The sequence below is a fragment of the Somniosus microcephalus genome, chromosome 5 (genome assembly GCF_052327205.1).
Source record: "Somniosus microcephalus isolate GS21.2 chromosome 5, FLI_Smic_1.0, whole genome shotgun sequence".
Taxonomy (NCBI): Eukaryota; Metazoa; Chordata; class Chondrichthyes; order Squaliformes; family Somniosidae; genus Somniosus; species Somniosus microcephalus.
In genome coordinates, this window is record NC_140991.1 from 8,434,487 (window position 1) to 8,455,097 (window position 20,611).

At 53.1% G+C, this 20,611-nt stretch overlaps 1 protein-coding gene across 1 annotated transcript in view; it reads left to right on the top strand.

Moving 5' to 3' along the window:
- Positions 1–20,611, top strand: part of LOC147116855 (kinesin-like protein KIFC3) — a 77,388-nt gene that overhangs the window by 9,128 nt on the left and 47,649 nt on the right. Inside the window, exons 2-6 of the mRNA XM_085987178.1 lie at positions 81–228; positions 3,064–3,194; positions 3,696–3,807; positions 6,494–6,675; positions 14,604–14,708. Coding sequence (XP_085843304.1) covers positions 81–228; positions 3,064–3,194; positions 3,696–3,807; positions 6,494–6,675; positions 14,604–14,708 — 678 coding nt within the window. The remainder of the gene's footprint in view (positions 1–80; positions 229–3,063; positions 3,195–3,695; positions 3,808–6,493; positions 6,676–14,603; positions 14,709–20,611) is intronic.

The window sequence follows — 20,611 nt, forward strand, 5'->3', positions numbered from 1 at the left end:
ACCTGGAGGAGCCCGAGTGAAGATGCCATCTCAGACACGGGAAGGAGTGGTGGCCGCACTGAGAACCTGCTCTGTTTCAGATCGTGGTGTACGAGGCCGAGATCCAGAAGCTGCGAGAGGACCTACTCCAGGAGATCAGCCACCTGGAGGCCAGCAAGGACGAGGCTGTCAGAGAGGCCGCCGAGTGCTCAGAGCAACACCTGGACCAACTCCGCCAGCAGTTCTCAGGTAACGGAGGAACAACCGGCAGAGCAGGTGCAGCCTAGACTGAGAGGTGGGTTAACATTCACTGGGGCCTCACTCCGTCTGGACTGCTCACGGTGAGCTTTCATGGCTTCAATGGGATCTCTGCATTTCTATAGCGCCTTTCACAACCTCAGGACGGCCAAAAGCGCTTTACAGCCAATGAAGTACTTTGAAGTGAAGTCACTGTTGTAATGTGGGAAACACGGCAGCCAATTTTGCACAGCAAGCTCCCACACACAGCAATGCACTGGGAGAGTCAGCCTGGATTATGGGCTCAAATCCCTGGAGTGGGACTTGAACCCACGACCTTCTGACTCAGAATGGTGAAATCAGTCGCGGAGACGGTGTCGGGGCTCGGTCGGGGAGACGGTGTCTGGGCTCGGTCGGTTGGGGAGACGGTGTCTGGGCTCGGTCGGTCGGGGAGACAGTGTCTGGGCTCGATCAGTCAGGGAGACGGTGTCGGGGCTTGGTCGGGGAGACGGTGTCTGGGCTCGGTCAGTCGGGGAGACGGTGTCGGGGCTCGGTCGGGGAGACGGTGTCTGGGCTCGGTCGGGGAGACGGTGTCTGGGCTCGGTCGGTCGGGGAGACGGTGTCTGGGCTCGGTCGGTCAGGGAGACGGTGTCTGGGCTCGGTTGGTCGGGGAGACAGTGTCTGGGCTCGGTCGGTCGGGGAGACAGTGTCTGGGCTCGGTCGGGGAGACAGTCTCTGGCTTGGTCGGTTGGGGAGAGGGAGTCGGGGCTCGGTCGGGGAGACGGTGTCTGGGCTCGGTCGGTCGGGGAGACGGTGTCTGGGCTCGGTTGGGGAGATGGTGTCTGGGCTCGGTCGGGGAGACAGTGTCTGGGCTCGGTCGGGGGAGACGGTGTCTGGGCTCGGTCGGTTGGGGAGACGGTGTCTGGGCTCAGTCGGTCGGGGAGACAGTGTCTGGGCTCGGTCGGTCGGGGAGACAGTGTCTGGGCTAAGTCGGGGAGACAGTGTCTGGCTCGGTCGGTTGGGGAGACGGCGTCGGGGCTCGGTCGGGGAGACGGTGTCTGGGCTCGGTCGGTCGGGGAGACGGTGTCTGGGTTCAGTTGGGGAGATGGTGTCTGGGCTCAGTCGGGGAGATGGTGTCTGGGCTCGGTCGGGGAGACGGTGTCGGGGCTCGGTCGAGGAGATGGTGTCTGGGCTCGGTCGGTCAGGGAGACGGTGTCTGGGTTCGGTCAGTCGAGGAGACGGTGTCTGGGCTCGGTCGGGCAGACGGTGTCTGGGCTCGGTCGGGGAGACGGTGTCTGGGCTCGGTCGGGAAGACGATGTCAGGGCTCGGTCGGGGAGACGGTGTCGGGGCTTGGTCGGGGAGACGGTGTCTGGGCTCGGTCGGTCGGTCGGGGAGACGGTGTCTGGGCTCGGTCGGGGAGACGGTGTCTGGGCTCGGTCGGGGAGACAGTGTCGGGGCTCGGTCGAGGAGACGGTGTCTGGGCTCGGCCGGGGAGACGGTGTCTGGGCTCGTTCAGGGAGACGGTGTCTGGGCTCGTTCAGGGAGACGGTGTCTGGGCTCGGTCGGGGAGACGGTGTCTGGGCTCGGTCGGGGGAGACGGTGTCTGGGCTCGGTCGGGGAGACAGTGTCTGGCTCGGTCGGTTGGGGAGACGGCGTCGGGGCTCGGTCGGGGAGACGGTGTCTGGGCTTGGTCGGTCGGGGAGACGGTGTCTGGGCTCGGTCGGTCGGGGAGACGGTGTCTGGGCTCGGTCGGGGAGATAGTGTCTGGGCTCGGTCGGCCGGGGAGACGGTGTCTGGGCTCAGTCGGGGAGACAGTGTCTGGGCTCGGTCGGGGAGACGGTGTCTGGGCTTGGTCGGGGAGACGGTGTCTGGGCTTGGTCGGGGAGACGGTGTCTGGGGTTGGTCGGGGAGACGGTGTCTGGGCTCGGTCGGGGAAACAGTGTCTGGGCTCGGTCGGTCGGGAAGACGGTGTCTGGGCTTGGTCGGGGAGACGGTGTCTGGGCTCGGTCGGTCGGGGAGACGGTGTCTGGGCTCGGTCGGGGAGACGGTGTCTGGGCTCGGTCGGGGAGACGGTGTCGGGGCTTGGTCGAGGAGACGGTGTCTGGGCTCAGCCGGGGAGACGGTGTCTGGGCACGGTCGGTGAGACGGTGTCTAGGCACGGTCGGGGAGATGGTGTCTGGGCTCGTTCGGGGAGACGGTGTCTGGACTCGGTCGGTCGGGGAGACAGTGTCTGGGCTCGGCCGGGGAGACGGTGTCTGGGCTCGGTCGGTCGGGGAGACAGTGTCTGGGCTCGGTCGGGGAGACGGTGTCTGGGCTCGGTCGGGGAGACGGTGTCTGGGCTCAGTCGGGGAGACGGTGTCTGAGCTCGGTCGGGGAGACGGTGTCTGGGCTCGGTCGGGGAGACGGTGTCTGGGCTCGGTCGGGGAGACGGTGTCTGGGCTCGGTCGGGGAGACGGTGTCTGGGCTCGGTCGGGGAGACGGTGTCTGGGCTCGGTCGATTGGGGAGACGGTGTCTGGGTTTGGTCAGGGAGACGGTGTCTGGACTCGGTCGGTCGGGGAGACGGTGTCTGGGCTCAGTCGGTCGGGGAGACGGTGTCTGGGCTCGGTCGGTCGGGGAGACGGTGTCTGGGCTCGGTCGGTCGGGGAGACGGTGTCTGGGCTCGGTCGGTTGGGGAGACGGTGTCTGGGCTCGGTCGGGGAGACGGGGTCTTTGCTCGGTCGGGGAGACAGTGTCTGGGCTCGGTCGGGGAGACGGGGTCTGGGCTCGGTCGGGGAGACAGTGTCTGGGCTCGGTCGGGGAGACGGTGTCGGGGCTCATGGTGTCCCTGTGCTGTCACTGATTGCAGGAGTTCAGCAGCGTCTGACTACACTGCAACCCGTGCTGAAGACTATGAAGACAAATTACAACAGCCTGCGCAGTCAGGTGAAGAACTTCTCCCAGTTCTACGAGGCTGCCATTACTGAGGCAAAGAAACAGGTGAATAAAGGCGAAAGGGACCTCCATTTAATCTGCCGTCCGGTATGGAGTCCATTGTGTTCCCGCCCCATGCAATGCCCCCTCACAGTGCAGAATATGCCAATAGATGAGAAACAAAAACGATAATTTTGGTCAATTTTCTAAGTCGGTCCCTTTCCCATCTCCGTATCCCCAATCCCCTTCCTCTCCAGAAGTTCATCTAATTGTCTTGCTACCTTATTCCACGACTCAATTACCCTGGGGCGGGTGTAAATGTCCCCCAATCGAGGGATACGGAGCACAGGTGGGTAAACGGGGTTGAGGTGCAATCAGCCATGATCTGCTTGAAAGGCGGAACAGGCTCGAGGGGCCGAACGGCCTCCTCCTTTCCTATGACTCTCCAGATTCTCAGTTAACTTTAACGTGTCCCCTGGGATTTGAAGCCTTCGCTAGAGGGGAAATTAGAGAATATTTGGGAAGAGTTCGGACATGTGATTGATTCCTTGTTCACCATGTCGACAGATCCAATCAGCGATAACTGAAGTGTCCGAATCCAACAGTAATCTAATGGAAAAATATGAGAGGGAGATGGTCCTGAGGAAGAAATACCACGACCAGCTGGTGGAGCTCCGAGGTGAGTTCGGGGCAATTTGTTTTATTTGTTCTCGGGATGTGGGCGTCGCTGGCAAGGCCGGCATTAATTGCCCATCTCTAGTTGCCCTTGAGAAGGTGGCGGTGAGCTGCCTTCTTGAACCGCTGCAGTCCGTGTGGTGAAGGTCCTCCCACAGTGCTGTTAGGGAGGGAGTTCCAGGATTTTGACCCAGCGAAGATGAAGGAACGGCCGATATATTTCTAAGTTAGGATGGTGTATGACTTGGAGGGGAACTTGGAGGTGGTGGTGTTCCCATGCGCCTGCTGCCCTTGTCCTTCTAGGTGAAAGAGGTCACGGGTTTGGGAGGTGCTGCCAAAGGAGCCTTGGTGAGTTGCTGCAGTGCATCTTGTAGATGGTACACACTGCAGCCACGGTATGCCGGTGGTGGAGGGGGTGAATGTTTAAGGTGGTGGATGGGGTGCCAATCAAGCTGCCTGCTTTGTCCTGGATGGTGTCGAGCTTTTTGAGTGTTGTTGGAGCTGCACTCATCCAGGCAAGTGGAGTAGGCCCATTGGGAAAGGGCATCGCCTGGTGGAGCTCCAGCCCAGACCAACCAAAAGGTCACAGGTTCAATCCCTGCTCAGTGCTGATCTATTGGAGATCAGACAAATTGGGGAAGGTCCATAGATTCATAGAAGATAGGAGCAGGAGTAGGCCATTCGGCCCCTCGAGCCTGCTCCGCCATTCAATGAGATCATGGCTGATCATCCAAATTCAGTACCCTGTCCCTGCCTTCTCCCCATATCCCTTGATCCCTTTAGCCTCAAGAAATATATCCAACTCTTTCTTGAATATATTTAATGAACTGGCCTCCACCGCCCTCTGTGGCAGAGAATTCCACAGGTTCATCACTCTCTGGGTGAAAAAATTCCTCCTCATTTCAGTCCTAAATGGCTTACCCCTTATCCTTAGACGATGACCTCTGGTTCTGGACTCCCCAGCCATCAGAAACATCCTTCCTGCATCTAGTCTGTCCAGACCTGCCAGAATTTTATAGGTTTCGATGAGATCCCCTCTCAATCTTCTAAACTCCAGTGAGTATAAGCCCAATCGACACAATCTCTCCTCATACGTCATTCCTGCCATCCCAGGTATCAGCCTGGTGAATCTTCGCTGCACTCCCTCCATGGCAAGAACGTTCTTCCTCAGGTAAGGTGACCAAAACTGCACACAATACTCAAGGTGCGGTCTCATCAAGGCCCTGTACAACTGTAGCAAGACATCCTTGTTCCTGTAATCAAACCCTCTTGCTACGAAGGCCAACATACCATTTGCCTTCTTAATCGCCTGCTGCACCTGCATGCTTACCTTCAGCGACTGGTGCACAATAACACCCAGGTCTCTTTGCACTTCCCCTTCTCTCAATCTATTGCCATTCAAATAATAATCTGCCTTCCTGTTTTTGACACCAAAGTGGATAACCTCACATTTATCCACATTATAGTGCATTTGCCATGTTTCTGCCCAATCACCCAACCTGTCCAAATCGTACTGGAGTTTCACGACATCCTCCTCACAGCTTACCCTCCCACCCAGCTTTGTGTCGTCTGCAAATTTGGAGATATTACATCCAATTCCCTCGCCCAGATCATTAATATATATTGTGAATAGCTGGGGTCCTAGGACCGATCCTTGCGGTACCCCACTAGTCACTGCCTGCCACTCGGAAAACGACCCGTTTATTCCAACTCTTTGCTTTCTGTCCGCCAACCAGTTCTCTATCCAAGTTAATACCTTTCCCCCAATCCCATGTGCCTTAATTTTGCACGCTAATCTCTTATGTGGGACCTTATCGAAAGCCTTCTGAAAGTCCAAATACACCACATCCACTGGTTCTCCCTTATCTATTTTACCAGTTACATCGTCAAAAAATTCCAGTAGATTAGTCAAGCATGATTTACCTTTTGTAAATCCATGTTGACTTTGTCCGATCCTGTCACTGCTTTCCAAGTGCTCTGCTATTACATCTTTTATAATAGACTCTAGCATTTTCCCCACTACCGATGTCAGGCTATAATTCCCCGCTTTTTCTCTACCACCTTTTTTGAATAGTGGGGTAACATTAGCTACCCTCCAATCCATGGGTACCGTTCCAGAGTCTATCGAGTTCTGGAAGATGACCAGCAATGCATCTACTATTTCTAGGGCCACTTCCTTAAGTACCCTGGGATGTAGACCATCAGGCCCTGGGGATTTATCGGTCTTCAGTCCCATCAATTTTCCTAACACCATTTCCCTACAAATACTGATTTCTTTCAGTTCCTCCCTTTCATCAGACCCTATGTTCCCCGGCATCTCTGGGAGGTTATTTGTGTCCTCCTTTGTGAAGACAGAACCAAAATATGTATTTAGTTGGTCTGCCATTTCCTTGTTTCCCATTATAAATTCCCCTGATTCTGACTGTAAGGGACCTACGCTTGACTTCACCAATCTGGTCCACTGGAGGTCAGAGGAGGTGGTGAGGGAAAGAATGTTGATAGATGTCTATCTGACCATCTTAGCTAATAGACATTGACCACATCCCCCTCTGTCCTTCTATTGGTGCACTTGTCTGGGTTGCGGGTGTGTAGATCTAATTATCTTTCTTTCTATCTCTTTGCTTCCACACACATTCATTTTCATTCTTTCTTTCCCCCTCCCTCCCCACCCGCTGCTGTCTCATCCCTAGGGAATATCCGGGTGCTGTGCCGAGTGAAGCCGGTCACCGACACTAATCAGATGGAGGAGCCTGCCACAGCGGTGGTGACCACTGACCCGAACCAGGACTCCAGGGTCACGGTGCTGTATAAAGGCAAAGAGAGGACCTTCGAGCTGGACAAAGTCTTCCCATCGCAGGCCACACAGGAGGAGGTAACCGGGGTACACAAGGGAAACTCTAGTGAGAGAGGCTTAACACTGGAGCAGAGTGGTTTATCACTAGTGAGGAGTGGTTTATCACTAGTAAAGAGTGGTTTATCACTAGTAAAGCGTGGTTTATGGCTTATCACTAGTGAGAAGTGGCTTAACACTAGTGAGGAGTGGTTTATCACTAGTAAAGAGTGGTTTATGGCTTATCACTAGTGAGGAGTGGTTTATCACTAGTAAAGAGTGGTTTATGGCTTATCACTAGTGAGGAGTGGTTTATTACTACTAACAGAGAAAGTAGACAAGGGTAATGCAGTAGATGTAATTTACCTAGATTTTCAAAAGGCCTTCGATAAGGTACCCCATAATAGACCGATGAACAAGGTCAGAGAATGCGGAGTCAGGGGAGAAGTAGCAGAATGGATTGCTAGCTGGCTTCAGGACAGAAAGCAGAGAGTTGGGGTAAAGGGTAGCTATTCACAGTGGCAGAAGGTGGGTAGTGGTGTTCCACAAGGATCAGTGCTGGGACCACTGTGGTTCACAATTTATATTAACGATTTAGACTTTGGAATCACAAATTCTAAATTTGTGGATGACACCAAATTAAGGGGGATAGTTAATACTGAGGAAACATAGAAACATAGAAGATAGGAGCAGGAGTAGGCCATTCGGCCCCTCGAGCCTGCTCCGCCATTCGATGAGATCATGGCTGATCATCCAAATTCAGTACCCTGTCCCTGCCTTCTCCCCATATCCCTTGATACCTTTAGCTCTAAGAAATATATCTAACTCCTTCTTGAATATATTTAAAGACTTGGCCTCAACCGCCTTCTGTGGTAGAGAATTCCACAGGTTCACCACTCTCTGGGTGAAGAAATTCTTCCTCATCTCTGTCCTAAATGGCTTACCCCTTATCCTTAGACTATGACCCCTGGTTCTGGACTCTCCGACCATCGGGAACATTCTACCTGCATCTAGTTTGTCCAGACCTGTCAGAATTTTATAAGTTTCGATGAGATCCCCTCTCAACTTCTAAACTCCAGCAAGTATAAGCCCAATCGACCCAATCTCTCCTCATACGTCATTCCTGCCATCCCAGGGATCAGCCTTGGGAATCTTCGCTGAACTCCTTCCATGGCAAGAACATCCTTCCTCAGATAAGGTGACCAAAACTGCACCCAGTACTCAAGGTGTGGTCTCACCAAGGCCCTGTACAACTGCAGCAGGACATCCTTGCTCCTGTACTCAAACCCTTTTGCTATGAAGGCCAACATACCATTTGCCTTCTTCACCGCCTGCTGCACCTGCATGCTTACCTTCAGCGACTGGTGCACAAGGACACCCAGGTCTTGTTGCACTTCCCCTTCTCCCAATCTATTGCCATTCAGATAATAGTCTACCTTTCTGTTTTTGACACCAAAGTGGATAACCTCGCATTTATCCACGTTATATTGCATCTGCCACGCTTCTGCCCAATCACCCAACCTGTCCAAATCATCCTGGAGTTTCTCGGTATCTTCCTCGCAGCACACACGCCCACCCAGCTTTGTGTCGTCTGCAAACTTGGAGATATTACACCTAGTTCCCTTATCTAGATCATTAATGTATATTGTGAATAGCTGGGGTCCAAGGACCGATCCCTGCGGTACCCCACTAGTCACTGCCTGCCACTCGGAAAAAGACCCGTTAATTCCTACTCTCTGCTTCCTGTCCGCCAACCAGTTCTCTATCCAAGTCAATACCTTGCCCCCAATCCCATGTGCCTTAACTTTACACGCTAATCTCTTATGCGGGACCTTATCGAAAGCCTTTTGAAAGTCCAAATACACTACATCTACTGGTTCTCCCTTATCTATTTTCCCAGTTACATCCTCAAAAAATTCCAGTAGATTAGTCAAGCACGATTTACCTTTTGTAAATCCATGTTGACTTTGTCCGATCCTGTCACTGCTTTCCAAGTGCTCAGCTATTACATCCTTTATAATGGACTCTAGCATTTTCCCCACTACCGACTGCAACAAATTACAGGAAGACATTACTGTAATAAACTTGAAGAATGAATTATAGAATCATAGAAAGAGTCCATTCGGCCCGTCGAGCCCGTGCCGGCTCTCTGCAAGAGCACTTCAGTAAGTCCCACTGCCCCGCCCTTTCCCCGTAGCCCTGCAAATTTTTTCCACTCAGGTACTTATCCAACTCCCTTTTGAAAGCCATGATTGAGTCTGCCTCCACCACCCTTTCAGGCCTGTCTATTCTAAACCCATTTTCCAGCACTTGGTCCGTAGCCTTGTATGCTGTGGCATTTCAGGTGCTCATCTAAATGCTTCTTGAATGTTGTGAGGGTTCCTGCCTCTACCACCCTTTCAGGCAGTGAGTTCCAGATTCCAACCACCCTCTGGGTGAAAAAGTTTTTCCTCAAATCCCCTCTAAACCTCCTGCCCCTTATCTTGAAACTATGCCCCCTGGTTATTGACTCCTCTACTGATTTAAGAAAGTTCTCCTGAACACACTTAGGAAATTCTTCCCCCTGTCTGCTGTTTATACTATTATTATCCCAGTCTATATTAGGATAGTTGAAGTCCCCCGTTATCACTCCTCTATAGTTCTTGCACCTCTCTGTAATTTCATGGCAAATTTGCTCCTCCATATCTTTCCCCCTAGTTGGTTGCCTATAGAATACACCTAGTAGTGTAATGGCACCTCTATTATTTCTTAACTCTAGCCATATAGGTTCTGTCCTTGACCCCTCCAGGACATCCTCTCTCTCCAGCACTGTAACATTCTCCTTAACCAATACTGCCACACCACCTCCTAGCTTTCCTTCCCTATCTTTCCTGAACACCTTATATACAGGAATAATTCAAACCCAATCCTGCCCTTTTTTGAGCCAGGCCTCCGTTATCGCCACAACACCATATTCCCATGTGGCTATTTGCGCCTGCAGCTCACCAACCTTATTTACCATGCTTCGTGCATTTACACACATGCACTGTAAACCTATCTTAGACCTTCTTGTATTCTCTTAGTCTGACCCGACCTAATACCATACTGTTTCTTACTCTAGTGCTCTCTGTCTCTCCCAATCCTTTGTGCATCTTGTTTCTCCTTTCTAATGTTACACCCTGGTGCCCATCCCACTGCCAAATTAATTTAAACCCTCCCCAACAGCACTAGCAAACCCCCCAGCGAGGATATTGGTTCCAGCCCTGTTGAGGTGCAACCCGTCCGGCCTGTAGAGGTCCCACCTTCCCCAGAACCGGTCCCAATGCCCCAGGAATCTGAAGCCCTCCCTCCTGTACCATCTCTCCAGCCACACATTCATCTGCTCTATCCTCCTATTTCTATACTCACGAGCTCGTGGCACCGGGAGTAATCCGGAGATTACTACCTTTGAGGTCCCGCTTTTTAATCTCTTTCCTAGCTCCCTCAAATCTGCCTGCATATAATTGGCAAATGAAATTCAACACAGATAAATGTGAAGTATTACATTTTGGTAAGAAAAATAAGTAGGTCACATATTATTGGAAACTAAGAATCTAAATGGGGTAGAGGAACAAAGGGATCTGGGAGTACAAATACACAAATCACTAAAAGTAGCGACACAGGTTAACAAGGCCATAAAAAAGCAAACCAAGCACTAGGGTTTATTTCTGGAGGGATAGAATTGAAAAGTAGGGAAGTTATGCTAAACCTGTATCGAACCTTGGTTAGACCACACTTGGAGTACTGCGTACAGTTCTGGTCGCCATATTATAAAAAGATTATAGAGGCACTGCAGAGGGTGCAGAGAAGATTTACAAGGATGATACCAGAAATGCGAGGTTATACCTAGCAGGAAAGGATGAACAGGCTGGGTCTCTTTTCTCTTGAAAAAAGAAGGCTGAGGGGTGACCTAATAGAGGTCTTTAAAATTATGAAAGGTTTTGATAGAGTGGATACAGAGAGAGTGTTTCCACTTGTGGGGAAGAGCATAACTAGAGGCCATCAATATAAGATAGTCACCAAGAAATCCAATAGGGAATTTGGAAGAAACTTCTTTACCCAGAGAGTGGTGAGAATGTGGAACTTGCTACCACAGGGAGTGGTCAAAGCGAATCGTATAGATGCAGTTAAGGGGCGGTTAGATAAGCATAATAGCATGGTCTACAGAGCAGTAGTGATACCCGCCTTGCTGTATGCCTCAGAGACATGGACCATGTACAGCAGGCACCTCAAAGCACTGGAGAGGTACCACCGACGCTACCTCTGCAAGATCCTGCAAATCCATTGGCAGGATAGGCGCACCAACGTCAGTGTTCTCGCTCAGGCCAACATCCCCAGCATCGAAGCTTTGACCACGCTCGATCAGCTCCGATGGACGGGTCACATTGTCCGCATGCCCGATACGAAACTCCCAAAACAAGCACTCTACTCGGAGCTCCGACATGGCAAGAGAGCCCCAGGTGGGCAGAGGAAACGCTTCAAGGACACCCTCAAAGCCTCCTTGAAAAAGTGCAACATCCCCACCGACACCTGGGAATCCCTGGCCCAAGACCGCACAAAGTGGAAGAGAAGCATCCAGGAAGGCGCCGAACACCTCGAGTCTCTTCGCCGGGAGCAAGCGGGAGCCAAGCGCAAGGAGCGTACGTCAACCCAAGCACCCCATCCACCCGCCCCTTCAACCACCGTCTGCCCCACCTGTGACAGAGACTGTAGGTCCTGCATTGGACTCATCAGTCACCTGAGAACTCATTTTTAATGTGGAAGCAAGTCATCCTCGGTTCCGAGGGACTGCCTAAGAAGAAGAAGAAGATAATAGGGAGAAGGGAATAGAGGGTTACACTGATAGATTTAGATGAGGAAAGACGGGAGGAGACTCGAGTGGAGCATAAACGCCGGCATGGACTGGTTGGGCCAAATGGCCTATTTCTGTGCCGTTGCCTCAAGCTAAAAACCCCATTTACTTCCAGCTCAAAATCTGCTAATCCAGCTTCGAAAAAGTTAGTATCTCTTTTAAAAATAACATAAGATTTACCAAAAACGTTTTATAAGTACTTTCACTTTCATCTTTCAAGGTATTAAAAGGTAGAAATGTTGCCCGGCAGCAGATTGAGAGAGGGACACAGAGACAGGGCCCAAAAGCCTGGGACTCGATTTAAAATGTTGCACGGCAGCAGATTCCAGAGGGACACAGAGAGGCCCCAAAGCCTGGGACTCGATTTAAACCGCCCGGCCCAAAACAGCCCTGGCAAAGCCGGGCTCCCCCAGCTAGTATCCTATGTAAAGAATGGTTTATGGCTTATCACTAGTGAAGAGTGGATTATCACTAGTAAACTGTTAGTAACTCCAACATTGGTGGTCTTAAGGGTCTTGACATCAGCTAATGAAGCTCAGAGCAACAAATTGTCTTTAATTACTTTTAACAACAGTATTAAAGTGTAAAGTCAAACAAAATAAGGTTTACAAGAGAGCAGAGAAGGTTAAGGGGAGATTTGATCGAGCTGTTCAAAATCATGAAGGGTAGATAGAATAAATAAGGAGTAACCAAAGGACACAGATTTAAGGTGATTGGCAACAGAACCAGAGGAGGAGATGAGGAGAATTTTTTTTTACAGTGAGTTGTTATAATCTGGGATTCACTGCCTGAAAGGACAGTTGAAGCAGGTTCAATAGTAACTTTCAAAAATTTTGCATGTCCTTGAGGGAAAAAGCTGGGGGAGTGGGACTAATTGGAGAGCTCTTTCAAAGAGCCGGCACAGGCACGATGGGCTGAATGGCCTCCTTCGGCGCTGTGTGATTCTATAAGCAAAAAGGTTCTAGTTACCACTTGAGGAGGAGAGGTGTGGGCTTCACTGCGCAGTCCTCGCTCCAGTCTGTTCTAACAAATTGCTGATGATGTACAGCTTATAAAGATGGCTTGTTTTCTGCAATCTTAAATAAAAAGAATGACGTGCATTTCTGTAGCATCTTTCACCACCTCAGGATGCCCCAAAGCGTTTTTTTACAGCCAATGAAGTACGTTAGAAGTGTAGTCTGTCCGGGTACATATTGGCTGTTACAGAGTCCAGTCGCAGAGCTGGATTTCTCTGTACCCCGGGCGGCTCCGTCTACCCTTCCTGTACGCTCGGTAGTTCACTTAGAGTCGCCAACTCTGGTTGGACCGTATCACGGGAGGTTTCATCACATGACCTCCCGCTCCACCCTGCCATTGGCCAATCCTGGCCACAGCCAGTCGACAATGGCGGCCACAATCCTCCGCACCTCGGAAACCGCTCTCTGCGCTGCCTGGTTTTACCGGAGCGTGTGTGCCTCGGGGGCACATTGCATCCCGGGTGCGTGCGGCCCAGCTGTTTGTTGTGAATCCGGCTTTGGGGGGGCAGTGGAGAAACGGGGTGAAGAAAACCGCGCCCCCGCCAGCCTCCACTCTATAATCTTTCCCCCGGATTGCGCGCAGGAGTGTGCCAGAGACTCATCGTTAATCCCGGACCATCTGGGCGAGTTGGTGACTCGAAATTCAGTCGACTGAATCTGTCTTTGTTGGACAGATGAGTCTCACATACTGAGCCTATGAGGACTCTTTTTCTGTAGGGTCCTCACTCGCTCGCTCTCCCTGCCTGTTCCCGATACCACCAATGTTCACATAGAATGATGCAGTACATTCGGCCCATCCTGCCTGTGCTGGCTCTCTGATAGAACTCTCCAGTTAGTCCCACTCCCCTGCTGTTACCCCATAGACCTGCAGATTTTACCCCCCTCAAGTATTTATCCAAATCCCTTTTGAAAGTTACTATTGAATCTGCTTCCACCGCCCTTTCAGGCAGCGCATTCCAGATCACAACAACTCGCTGCGTAAAAATATTCTCATGTTCTTTTGCCAATTACCTTAAATCTGTGTCCTCTGGTTACCGACCCTTCTGCCAATGGGAACAGTTTCTCTCTCTCTACTCTATCAAAACCCTTCATGATTTTAACACCTCTATCAAATCTCCCCTTAACCTCTGCTCGATGAAGAACATAGAATTGTACAGCACAATTCCCTTTTGAAGGCTATTATTGAATCTGCCTCCACCACCCTTTCAGGCAGTGCATTCCAGATCATAACCACTCGTTGAGTAAAAAAGTTTTTCCTCATGTCGCCTTTGGTTCTTTTGCCAATCACCTTAAATCTGGGTCCTCTGGTTCTCGACCCTTCAGCGTGTAACATGTTTATTCTCCCCGGTGGGGTTTTTTTTTAATTCTTCACGGGATGTGGGTGTCGCTGGCAAGGCCAGCATTAGTTGCCCATCCCTAATTGCCCTCGAGAAGGTGGTTGTCCATAACTGAGTGGCTTGCCAGTGGCCATTTTAGAGGGCAGTTAAGAGTCAACCACATTGCTGTGGGTCTGGAGTCACATATACCCGGCCAGACCGGGTAAGGGCAGCAGATTTCCTTCCCTGAAGGGCATTAGTGAACCAGATGGGTTTTTACAACAATCTGGTAGTTTCATGGTCCCCCTTACTGATACTAGCTTTTATTCCAGATTTAATTAATTAACTGAATTTAAATTCCCCAGCTGTCATGGTGGGATTATGAACTCACGTCTCTGGTTCATTATTCCAGGCTTCTGGATTACTAGGCCAGTGACATTACCACTATGCTACCGTACCCCCATTTTTTGAGTTGATTGGTCCTTCTTTTGTATCCGAGTCGCTACAACCAGCCAGCCAATCAGGGGTTAATGTTCAGGACGATGGTTTGTGCGAGGAGGGGCAGAGGTTGCTGGAGTTTGTCAGGTGATCGGATGGGACGAGAGGCTGTGAGGGATGTGTGGCGAGGCGAGATCGGACAGGGTCTGGAGATATCCCCCCCCCGCCCCCCCCACAATGTGTTTAGCGAAAGAACCCAGCCACATGCACAGCAGGATGAGTCCCACTGTCCGCCCACTAATGGCCTGTGCCTCTCCTGTCTCTGCTCAGGTTTTTGAGGAGATCGGACCTCTCGTCACCTCCTGCATCGATGGATACAACATCTGCATTTTTGCCTACGGACAAACGGGATCTGGAAAGACGTACACCATGGAGGTGAGTGACACTGGACCCGGATCTGGGCAGGTCCACACTTGCAGTACTGCGCACAGTTCTGGTCTCCATATTATAAAAAGGATACAGGCACTTGGAGAAGGTGCAAAAAAGATTCACTAGCATGATACCAGAACTGAGGGGTTATAACTATCAGGAAAGATTGAACAGGCTGGGGCTCTTTTCTCTAGAAAAGCGTAGGCTGAGGGGTGACCTGATCGAGGTCTTTAAAATTCTGAAGCGGTTTGATAGGGTAAACAAATATTGACAAATTTACTAGAGTTCTTTGAGGATGCAATGAGCAGGGTGGATAAAGAGGAACCAGTAGATGTCGTGTATTTGGATTTCCAGAAGGCATTCGATAAGGTGCCACATAAAAGGTTACTACACAAGATAAGAGCGCACAGGGTTGGGGGTAATATATTAGCATGGATAGAGGATTGGCTAACTAACAGAAAACAGAGAGTCCGGATAAATGGGTTCTTTTCTGGTTGGCAGTCAGTAACTAGTGGGGTGCCACAGCAATCAGTGCTGGGGCCTCAACTATTTACAATCTATATTACAGTAATGACTTGGATGAAGGAAGCGAGTGTACTGTAGCCAAATTTGCTGACGATACAAAGATAGGTGGGTTAGCAAGTTGTGAGGAGGACACAAAGGCCTAGAAATTCAGTGGGCTGCGCCACCCGTTAGCGCCCAAAGAGGGCACTTAGTGGGTTTTGCGCCACTGGCCACGCCTCCCGCTAAATTTAGCGGGGCGCTAATGGCGGCGCTAGCCGTTAGCACTGCGCCGCCACCGATGACGTCATCGGTGTGCGCAGCGCCCCGCTACCGCCCCGATCGCAAAATTTGGTAGCGCCCCCTGCTTTAACACCGGTCGCAATTTGCGACCGGTTAAGGGGGGCCTACCTGCAGCGGTGGAGGTGCGGGGCGGCCATTTTTTTTGCTGGCCGCCTGCCAGCACCTCTTCGCGCTGCCGTCCCCGGCCTCCTGAGCCCCCCCCCACCGCGTTGTGCCGGGTGTCTCCCAAGAGCCCGGCACTTCTCCTTGGTGCCGGGCTCTTTTGCCGGCACTCGCGATCGCTGATCGTGCTGCAGCAGGCCCCTCCCCTTTAAGAAGGGGAGGAAGGCCTGCAGTATCGCAAAGGCCGTGCCGCAGCATGTGGCGCTGCAGCACGTTGCGCTGCGATTTTCAGTTGCAGCGCCCCAAGACGGATGTGGGGTGCCTCGAGTAGCGCTGCGCTTCCGTCTGGGGCGCTGAAACTGAATTTCTGGCGGGCGTTCGCGACTCCTTCCGGGGCGGTACTTCCGGCGCCCTGGCGAGACCGGCGCCCCAAACGGGGCGCCAGTGAATTTCTAGGCCAAAGAGTCTGCAAAGGGATATCGAGAGGTTCAGTGAGTGGGATATAGGCCTAGAAATTCAGTATAGCCACTTTTGGGGCGCTAAAGTCGGGCGGCCGCTAAAGTTTGCGCCCGGCGCAAAGTCGCGCCCCCTTCGCCGATATTCAGTCGCATCGCCCCAAGAGGTTGCTGCTGCGCTAAAACAGGCGATGCACAACTATCTTTAGGCGCTAAGCCGGCGGTGCTGAGCGATAGCCCCGAGGCCGGGCGCAGCGCCGGTGCGGCGAGTTCTTGATTGACGGCAGACACTCTGGCGCCGGTCAGCTCTTAAAGGGGGAGGGTCGATTTGTTTGCCTGCCACGCCCTGCACACTGCAGCCCTCAACCTAAACCTGACCACTTCAGCTTCACCTGCACAACGCCCAGGGCTATGAAGAAGGCCAGGGAGAGAGCGCAGCGCTTCAGCAACGGTGACCTGAGGCTGCTGGTTGGCGGAGTGGAGCGCAGGCGCCATGTTCTGTTTCCAGAAGGTGGCAAGAGGCCGCTGCCCAGCGCCTACCGGAAAGCCAGGAGGGAGGTCTCCAACAGGGTGTCTTCCAACAGCGTGGTTGCCAAGACTCCTGTGCAATGCCGGAAGAAGTTCAACGACCTCACTCGGGTTGTCAGGGTGAGTACCCTTTCCAGTGTCCTCCTCATCCCTGCATGTGCACCTCACTTTATGGGCAAAGGGACCTGAAAGCCCTAATGGCCAGCCCTCATCCAGCAGCTATGGGACTGGCATGAAAATCACTTGCACATTCAGCACTTTACACACTGTACAAGCTCTTCGACCATGGGAGGCATTGCAGACAAGATCAGGGCTACACACTGTACAAGCTATTCGACCATGGGAGGCAGTGCAGACAAGATCAGGGCTACACACTGTACAAGCTCTTCGACCATGGGAGGCATTGCAGACAAGATCAGGGCTTCACACTGTACTTAGAGGCCGTCCTTTCTCTTGCAGGCCAAGGTGGCGCACAACCGGCGCAACCGAACTGAGACCGGGGGAGGCCGTCCTGACCTCAAAGAGCTCTCCAACCTCGACCAGCGTGTGGAGCGCATTATGGCAGGCCGGCTGATTGGCCCCGTCGCCAGTGGAGATGCCGACCCTGTTCTGGGCACCAATGGTAAGGGCATCACCTTTTGGACCTCTCTCGTTCCACTTGCGCATGAGATCACCATCTTTTGCCACTGTCCGACCAATGCGGTGAGTGGCAGCACTCATGCCTCCCTCGCTGCCGCCCTGTCCTCACTCTAAAGCTACTCTTGTGCCTTCCTGCTTTCAGATGGTGAATCGCCAGGTGAGGAGGCGGGCCCTCAAGCTGCCACTGTCAGCCCTTCGGAAGACGAGGAGGAGGAAGAGGAAGCCGGCCCATCAGTGCCACCCTCAGCCGCGCCAGCCCATGGCGATGTAGGAGACACGTCTTCCCTGGAGGGGAGCCGGGGGGAGGGGTCGGAGGAGAGTGAAGCTCCGGGGCCCAGCGGCCTGCAGCAACGCGGGAGGGGTGGGGAAGCTCGGCGGACTTCTCCCCAGAGGGTGAGTGCGGCCTCCAGTCCTGCGATGGTCAGCGCAGAGGAGGTGCGCCTCCTAGAGGAAATGGCCGTCCAGGCTGAGCGCAGGCACACTGAGCTCATGGCTGCAGTGGCAAGGATGCCTGACTCCATAGAGTCTCTGTCAAGGAGTGTGCAGCAATTCAGAGCAGCACAGGCCAGGAGTCTGCAACAATTCAGTGCAGCACAGGCCAGGAGTCTGGAACAATTCAGTGCAGCACAGGCCAGGAGTCTGCAGGACTTCGCGGCAGCACTGTCGGCTTCTAGCCAAGTGCTCAGTCGTGCCGTCCATTCACTGGCTGGTGTCATGCAGACACAGACCAGGGCCACACGGGCACTAACTGCTGCCACCCTCACTGGATCAGCCAGGCATCGCCAGGGCACCCGCCGCGCAGCAGCAGCCCAGCAGTCTGTCCTTCAGCTGTTTGCTGCGCATGCTGCAGTGCTGGCCCGTGCGAGTGCCACTGTATCAGGCGACCAGCGAGCACCTGCGATCTGCCAGGTTGGCACTATTACTGCAGCCGACACTGCCACTCCGCCATTGCAGCTGCCACGAGCCGCTGGACAGACTGCTGCCGCCCAGCCAGAGTTGGAGCAGTCAGCAGCCGGCCACTTCAAGGCCAGAGCTGGTGCAGGCCGACCCCCAAGGGCATCTGCCGTCACGCCATCTGCCCCTCAGCAGCCTTCCCCCAGCCTTGCTGCAGCCACTGGGCTCCCATTGAGGAGGAGCTGCAGGGCGGGCAGGGGCCAGGCAAGGATGCGAAAGGCATCGCCCTTGCAGGGCAAAAAGTAGAAGGTATGCTCAAATGCCTGTTGTGTTTTTGTAAGGCCGAGACTGGTGTCTTTCTTTCTTTTTGTAAGGCCGAGACCGGTAGTTTTGTGTTTTTGGAGGGGGCTTCTCCACATGAGCATGTAATGTGGGAAGGGCAGAGGTTTTCAATAAATTATTGTTGTTAAATTGCACTGTGCATGGTTTTTTGGTTAAGCCCTGGTTGCCCTGCTTGGCTGAGGGCTTGTGGAGCGGCTACATTCATCTGCTGACATTGGCACAAGCCATTCCCTGAGAGGGGGCCTAGAACCGACGTTCAATAAGCCGGCGACGGGCGGCCCTTGCACTTTCTGCCTCCCTCCTGTGCTGGTCCTCCTCCTCCTCCTCCTGAGGTGGTCCTCCAATCTCTGGTGGCAGTGGCTGAGTCCTGCGGATAGCCAGGTTGTGCAGCATGCAGCAAACGACCACGAAATGGGAGACTCGCTCCGGCGAATATTGTAGGGCTCCACCGGAACGATCCAGACAGCGGAACCGTTGCTTCAGGACGCCGATTGTTTGTTCGATGATGTTCCTGGTCGCTTGATGGCTCTCGTTGTATCCCTCTTCAGCAGGGGTGCTGGGCGCACGGAGCGGGGTCATCAGCCAGGTACACAAAGGATAGCCTTTGTCCCCGATAAGCCATCCTCGTGGGTGAGGCTGTGCCTGGAACATGTCTGCCACAGAAGTCTGTCGCAGGATGAAGGCATCGTGGCTGCTGCCTGGAAAGCGGGCATTGACAGCTAGGATGAGCTGCCTGTGGTCACACACCAGCTGGACGTTCAGCGAATGGTAGCCCTTCCGGTTGCGGTAATCCTCGGCATTCTCCAGAGGTGCCCGCAAAGCCACATGCGTGCAGTCAATGGCGCCCTGCACCATGGGGAAGCCCGCGAATGCTGCAAAGCCCATTGCACGCTGTTGCTGCTTGGCAAGGGCCATGGAGAAGGAGATGAACTGACGTCTCCTTTGGAAAAGGGCATTGGTGACCTGGTGGATGCAGCAATGCACGGCGAACTGGGAGATGTTGGCAATGTCCCCAGCAGTGGATTGGAAGGAGCCAGTGGCATAGAAGTTGAGAGCCACCGTCACCTTCACTGCCACCGACAGAGACGTCCTGCACCTCAGCTGTGGCTGCAGATCACCGCCAAGCAGGTGGCAGATCTCTGTGACCACGTCCCTTCGGAATCGCAGCCTCCGAACACACTGCTCTTCAGACATGTTGAGATAGGAGAACTGCTGGCGGTATACCCTGGGTGGGTAAGGCCTCCTTTCCCGACGCCTGTTGCCCCCTCTCCGTCTAGCCAGGGCTGCCACTCTCTCACGGCGTCTGTGAGCCCTTTGGATGTAATTGAGAAAGCCAGCGTTGACACCCATTGCAGCCCCCATAATATGCTGGCAAACAATGAGATGTCAATGAAGGCAAAGACTAGTGGAAAGCTGTGGCCTGAAGCCACAAGTACCTGTCCGAGTGTTGGGCCAAAGCAGAAAGCTATCTACCTTGGTCTCTCTCCAGTTCCAGGGAGCAGCGGCAGCAGAGAGGAGGTGAGCCCGGTATAAAAACCGGCGCGAAGACCGAGGCCCGACCAGTTCCAGGGAGCAGCGGCAGCAGAGAGGAGGTGAGCCCGGTATAAAAACCGGCGCGAAGACCGAGGCCCGACCAGTTCCAGGGAGCAGCGGCAGCAGAGAGGAGGTGAGCCCGGTATAAAAACCGGCGCGAAGACCGAGGCCCGACCAAATCAACAGCAGAGGAGAGAGGTAAAAAGTAATCAGAGTGTGACGTCACCAGGGAGCGGGTAAGTGATTGGTTGGTGAGTATTTCTCTCTTTTCAATACAAGCTTGACTTCTGTGGTGTTAAATTTCTAGGGTCTCTGGTGTAGTGGGGACAGTTGGTAAATAAAGTGCCCTAGGGTATACCTGTAACTGGGGTATTGAATAAATGTTTAAATTAATTAAAGGAGTAAGTCATGGCAGGAGAGTTCAGACCCGTGTTCTGCTCCTCTTGCTCCATGTGGGAAATCAGGGACGCTGCCAGTGTCCCTGACGACCATGTGTGCGGGAAATGCATCCAGCTGCAGCTACTTGTAGACCGCATTGCGGCGCTCGAGCTGCGGGTGGATGAATTTTGGAGCATGCGCGATGCTGAGAGGGTCGTGGATAGCACGTTTAGC